Below are 6,544 nucleotides of genomic sequence, written 5' to 3' on the forward strand. Positions count from 1 at the left end.
ATGTCATCTGAGTCATCTAGCCTGAGCGCCGAGCAAATTAGCATCGCTTGGTATGGGTGAGTATTCGCACTTGCCTAGCATCTCACAAAATTGTCTAAGAGTACGATGACTTGTCCCCTCGGTAGTTGGATAGGCACTCAAATTAGCAATGCTGCTTTCGGTCAGTGGCACGACTCTCATAAGCGCTGTTGATGCAGATCTTACCCACGACAACATAAGCAATGTTCATATACAATTATATCATCTCCTTCGACCAAGAATACCGAACTGTTTGGTCTCGCAGAATCACAGGAGCGAGCGCAATATATGTGGCCCTTCAGACCATGGCTTTTGTAAATTTCATTGCATTCATATACGACACAATGGTTTCATCGTGCAGAGTGAGTTACAGTGTCTTATAAACTTTCTCGGTCTGAGTTTATATTCTAGAGGTGACGTCTGATTTCAATAATATGAAGTGTCAGCTGCCTCATTGACGTGTGAGCTCACACGGGTGCAAGTCTTTACATTGGCGATGTGGTGGGCACTGCTCCCCTCATTGGTCTGTATTTTGCTCAAGCAGGTATACTCTCTCTCTCTCTCTCTTTATGATACTATGCTCGCGTTCAGTGATGTGGTGTCCAGGTTTTGCTGCAATACGAGTCTATGCTATCAATGGCTTGCGGTGGAAAATGGCTGCTGTCGTGATGGTACTGGGGCTTGTTCCAGTTAGCCAGAATATAGTACGTCGTACTTCGATACAGGCGTGCTTTCATTCACTCACTCACATGTTTCAGTACATCATTTCCGTCACCTCCTTAATGTATACACCCGATTCCTGCACTCTGTGGACAAGCCTGACATTCGCGTCTACTATTGAGTACGTTACAGTGTTCCTATCTTGAGTTTATAGTTTCACATTCAAATGTCTGCTAAGATGTAAAGTTTCTGAGTGAAGAGAGCTCAGTGACCTCCTGAATGCTGACAAACGGTTTTTTTTCCTTAGCCATCCTTATTTCTCAAGTATGCCTTGTTCTCTCCAATCTCCTTGTTGTTGTCGCAACATGGTATGCCGCACGCTCCCGCGGAACAATTGCTTCGTCCGACGGCGGAGGATCTCTCATGACTATACTCATCCGGGATGGTGTGTCCTGTGCTTATAATGATTGCGAACTGTTCACATAAACATCTGTATACACAGGAATTGCCCACTTTGCGTATGTTCTTCATTTTATAACATCCCTGTACCTGCAAACCATGAGTATCTACAGAGTAGTAGTTGCGCTGAATGTAGCCAACATTGTCGCATTACTGCTTACAAAGGTCAGTGTGCATATATAGTGGCTATGGAGAAACTCAACATTTAGTAACATAACATAACCAGGGTGTCTTCAGCTTTACAGGTGCTTCGGAGCTGTGCGGATATTCTCTGCCTGAATTGGTTCTCACAATATCTGACAGTCGTAATACAGAATCAGCACTGTTGTAATCCAACGTTTCTTCCTCAATCTTCGCCAACTGTCTACTAGCTCTGACAGCATTGGAAATACCTGCTCTTCGTATGGCAGCTCATTTCCCAGGTTTGCATCGAGGATTATTGGTAACATGGGGGAGATGCTTGAGAGCAGCCCTCTCGCTTTTGAAGATGACTTGGACCACCAGGAGACCGACCTTGATGACACAATAAACTCTGAAAGTAGCAACCATCTGTACTTCGGCGAAGAACCTTCCCCTGGGGCAGATGAACGTGGATTGGTGCCTCTGGCCGAGGAAGCTTCTAGTGAGCACGGAGCTTGCGACAATGTGGTTGATGAAGAAGAGATCACTGTGATCTCGAATAATATTTTAGACCGAGAACAAAGTAAACCGGTGAGTCTGAGTATCTGGATCGAAGCGCTTTGTCTAACCTGACCCAAAAATGCTGTCTCAGTGAACGTCACCGACCGGTTCGCGGGCCGGACAAATATCGTGCTGATGGCATGTTCTGGCTACACTTTGTTCTCTACCCTTATACTTGCGAGACTCTCCAATCTACTATTAGAGATATGCACATCGACCTTCCGTCCCTTATCTTGCTTTGATATCTTTTCGACTTATCTTGAGCCGCCTCCTGAGCTTTTGAGCTCCTTAAAGCATCTACAGCGTCATCAATGCTGTTCTCTCATTTCCGGGCTCTCTTATCCCTACCTTCGCCATACTGGCTATAGCATGTACCTCATACAGGCTGTCTAGGTCTTTCCGATTGACATCAGAGCTGTCAAATGACATATGCCTCGAGGCTGATTATATGCCTCGCAATACAAGCACAGGAGAGGCTTTCCATTAGCAGCGATGGCGACATGACGCGCTAGAATTTCAACGCGAGCGAGGGTTAGGTACAAATGAACCGACGTGACAACGCACCAATACGCGAGATATAAACACCCCGGGACCGCTTCGCAATCACCTCAAGGCGCAGTGCACGCGTATAATGCGAAATGCCGGGTGCGCGGTGACCTTAGCCCACTTCAGTTCCCCTGTTCATTTGGAAATATCGCCGCCTTGTAAATACACGGGGCAACTTGCGCATATGCAAAGTGATCTAGTCTCGTTTCCCAGCCTCAATACTCATCATCGTAGCTCAGGCTGATGGAGATTAAGGGATCGTTGCAGAGAGGGAAAACTCACGCTTGGCGGTACGTGGTAGCGACAGGAGTCTTTCCATTGATTCCACGATCTGCCTGTTTCACGACCCAGTAGAAGTGTTTATGTAGAAGCGAAGGAAGCCGTACTGCTGTACTTGAATCACCAAAAGAAGAATCTGCGCTGCATGACCGCTTTGATTAAAAAAATGGTATCCCAGATGGGTGTCCGAATTAGGCCTGATCTACATGGTCAGCTGACTGATCAACGAGCACTTCAATCATCAGAGGAATATATGTAGACGGATATCTGACGCGCGCAACGCGACTACGAATATGAAACGCAAGTCATGTATTCAAAAAAGGCGCGTTGGACGATGGTGTATGCACCGGTGAGATGCACAGGGAGATCTGTCCTCCCGATCCGAGCTCCGGCGATCTCCATATCTTTTCTAAGCCTCATCTCGAGTTACACCGCCCTTCTCGTAGCCTTTGCTGTCACAATCAGAGGCTGCAGTGCGATAACGTAACTCGTATCTTCATCACCTTTGGCCTGGGGCAGAGAGAAAAAGTGTGGCTTGCTGTAGCTTCGTTGGCAACGCGGAGTAAAGGCCAACAATCAGAAACCGCGCGCAATAGGAAGAAACTAGACATCATGGTGCGTGATTGGTACGAAATCCAGTATGACAGTGATGACGTTATTGAGGAGATTGCACCGTTCCTATACATATATTCAATATTCTGTGTTCATGTCCCAATGTCAATCCTAGAGGAAGCACCAATGGTTTCGCACAGGTTTATTCGGAGATTTGGGCCAAGTGCACCTAATCGTACATCCCTCTTTTGCTATGCTCTTGTGCTCCCCACATATACTTGCGTGGAATGCGATGCCGTGTGGACAATCTTCGACAAAGTACTCACGCGCCTACGTGTCATACAATCGTAGAAGCCAGCAGTATTGTATGCATCTCATACAAATCGATCGAGACACCACTACACAAACACACTCAACGGGTTCTGGGGATTGTCCAGCTTCAGAACAGAAGTTAAGACTGCATGGTCGTTGTTCGTGTTCACCGCCTCATACAATTCATCCGCCGCTGACACCAACCTCTGCTTCTCCGTCTGCATGTGGACAGCAACCGCCTGTGCGATGAATCTTTGTGCCTTCGTGCTCTCCGCCCCTTCACCGCTCCATGCCGCGCTTTCCAAGCTGAACTCGCCGCTGTTGTGGGCGCAGGCGAGAACGCCCACATATGCGTAGCCGTTCTCGTCCCAGCCAGCGATCTCAGGCATGTCGCGATAGACGGCGGAAAGAGCATTGAAGACGACGCGGATGGTCTTCGAAGCGCTATTTGCAGCTGGAAGAGGGATGTGGGCGGTGAACGCCTCTGCGGCCCCCTCTTTGGCAGCACGAATACCGGCTTTCTTACACTTCGAGATGAGTGCACGGAGGAGGCTCACATACTCGTCGAATATCATGGCATTAGTAAGCGCGATGAGCCAGTGAGTGCCGTGGTCGTTCTTTCCGGTCAATCCAGTGCCGAGGCTGACGGACTTAGGGAGGTCCCACGCAAAGTGAGGCTTCCAGCCGGATTGAAGCTACGTGAACAACGAGACACCCCCAGAACCTGTATCACGGTGAATCTTATTCCTGTGACAGTTATGAAAAGCACGTACTCGGGATGACTCAATTGTCACTGTCGACCTTCATGTCCGTGCCTTTGCGGACGTTGTCGAGCTTAGGCGAGGTGGTATCTCCACTCCTGTAGAGGTCTGAGCGACTCATATTGGGAAGACAACGGCGAATGGTATCAAAGCTGGTCGCTCTGCCTTTTTATATACATGACAGCATACAGAACCCTGGGTATCGGCGAGCGCCATTCAAGTATCAGAGCGCGTTGTGGCTCTCGCACAGAATTACTATTGTCTTATACTTTTACTCAGGAAAACAAGTCCTGTTGCACTGGCACACGACTGCCAGGTGGCTCGCGTAGTAGATGTCCGATCCACAGACCTAGACCGACATGATGTGAACTTCTTGCGTGTATCGACCAGGAGGGAAGTTCCCTGGCAGTTCCGTAGTCGACTTGCGTGAGAGACAATCCGTCTTGGACACACCATAAATCCTGACTTGTGCCGTGGACTTTCTAGAGGATCACGTCCCGCCAATGGAAGGCGTGATGGTTTGATGAGCTCACTATTCGAAGAAATTGGCAATAAAACATTATTGTAAGCGACATATTCCATTTATGCACCCTTTGATACTCACCGGCATTCCTGCTCAAATCCGTTATATGACCCTGCACCTTCTTGCAACCGAAGGGATTTTGACTCATTGGTAATGGATTCACCACCCTATATCAGAATCACAAGTGTCTAAGGGTCGCATGGGTCATATGTCTTGGTCTATTCTCGTTTGAACCCTCGTCACACGATCCTCCACCACATGGTGTATTCTTTTGCGGATATGTATAGGTCTGGGTTGGTTCTATTCCGCGTCTGAGAGCTTCTGGAGCTCACGGAAATATCACGAAGACCCCGTGTGGATATATGCTGACTCGTGCTCGATCAGTACAAGCCTCTGGGGAGGACGGCGAGGACAGGTGCGCTTGCATCGCACATCTGATGGTTCGAGATGATAACCAGTTTGGCACGTCGGTATCGGGAAAGCCTCCAGGCATTGGATGAGGACCGCCATTTGCGTAGTCACGTATGAGAGATATGGACATCGTGATGTGGTCAATTGCATTGGAAGATATACCGGTACCTGTCTCCTTGTTATGGAGCTCGGCCTTTCCCCGTGGTTTGTATTTTATTGAACAGGTATACGGCGGCGTGCTTCTTGGAAGAAATAAACAGAACATGTGCCAGACAAATCATTTCTAGGGATGACGGCACCCGCACTGTGGTGGTGAGTCGATTTTGGTAATTATACTCAACAACCCCGCCGCTTTGATGGACTGCGTAAAGCTAAAATGAATCAACCCCCCCCCCCGCTACTTCCGCGCCAGCGAGTAATAGGTCATTACCAGCCGAAACGAAGACGTTCGCTTTCACAGAAAATGTAGGGTGAGCCTCAAACTAAGTATATACTATTTGAAAATCTACTGAACCGCCGTCGTGTGTCCTGATGTTCTCTACAAGTGAATGGAACCAAAGGGAACAAATATCCAATGTGTGAATGCGGAGCTCGCTTTCAAGAGTGCCCACGCTGTCAGCAGCGACGGTCCGTTCTGTGTTGTACACGGTACGTATACAGTCCGCACGGCGTGCACCACACAAAATGATCATTGGATTAGCTTAGATGTTGCACCCGCGTTCTCAGATTCTCCGGCAATATTTAGACCCAGGCTGTATCGTCATAGCGCTCAGCTGTCACCGAAAGTATGTGCAAGCGCTCACTGTGAGCATCACGTTGCATGGCGGCGGTTGCGTTTCTTATTAGATATCGGGTGAGTAGCAAACGTATTCTGTAAGCATTTGGCTCGAAATGATGACCCTCGACGTTTTGAACGTCGGCTTTGAGTGGTTCAAGCAATTTACCTGGTGCTATGGACAAGCACTTACAACCTCGTGTAATAGCAATGGAAGTCCATCAACATATACTTAGCTGTGACACCATTTTAGCGCATTAGGAACAGCATGATCCATACTCCCATTGGATGCGAAGACAGAAGTTCAAGCGTCCTGTCGGAGGCTGCACAAATCAGCTGTACCAGCCGAGAATGCACATGCTATGGGGAGCACTAACTGATAGCAAATGCGCCTTGTTCGCATCCGGGACATTCGGCAAGTGCTTATGTTCACCTGCTGACATCTCAAGCGTAACTGTGGGACCTTTGTCTTTGGCACACAATGTCGTGAGTCATTGAGCATCAGGTCATCTCCAAGATTTATATATATAAAAGATGTAGCATGCCACTGCGAACCTCATCCCTACA

The 6,544-nt window shown here is 48.2% G+C and overlaps 2 protein-coding genes across 2 annotated transcripts; one reads left to right on the forward strand and one right to left on the reverse strand.

Moving 5' to 3' along the window:
- POSPLADRAFT_1145420 (hypothetical protein) lies at positions 1 to 2,244 on the forward strand (the record flags this gene model as incomplete). The annotated part of the gene is made up of 9 exons (XM_024485798.1): positions 1 to 56; positions 126 to 160; positions 625 to 722; positions 777 to 859; positions 917 to 918; positions 986 to 1,123; positions 1,181 to 1,196; positions 1,548 to 1,848; positions 2,212 to 2,244. 9 exons carry the CDS (start codon positions 1 to 3, stop codon positions 2,242 to 2,244), a joined length of 762 nt encoding a protein of 253 aa, XP_024338231.1.
- Positions 2,245 to 3,593: 1,349 nt separating this feature from the next.
- On the reverse strand, positions 3,594 to 4,389 carry POSPLADRAFT_1046832 (hypothetical protein; the record flags this gene model as incomplete). Its single annotated transcript, XM_024479129.1, has 2 exons — positions 3,594 to 4,202; positions 4,309 to 4,389. The coding sequence occupies 2 exons, from the start codon at positions 4,387 to 4,389 to the stop codon at positions 3,594 to 3,596; spliced, it is 690 nt and encodes a 229-aa protein (XP_024338232.1).
- Positions 4,390 to 6,544: the final 2,155 nt, after the last annotated feature.

The sequence above is a fragment of the Postia placenta genome (genome assembly GCF_002117355.1).
Source record: "Postia placenta MAD-698-R-SB12 unplaced genomic scaffold POSPLAscaffold_8, whole genome shotgun sequence".
Taxonomy (NCBI): domain Eukaryota; kingdom Fungi; phylum Basidiomycota; class Agaricomycetes; order Polyporales; family Adustoporiaceae; genus Rhodonia; species Rhodonia placenta.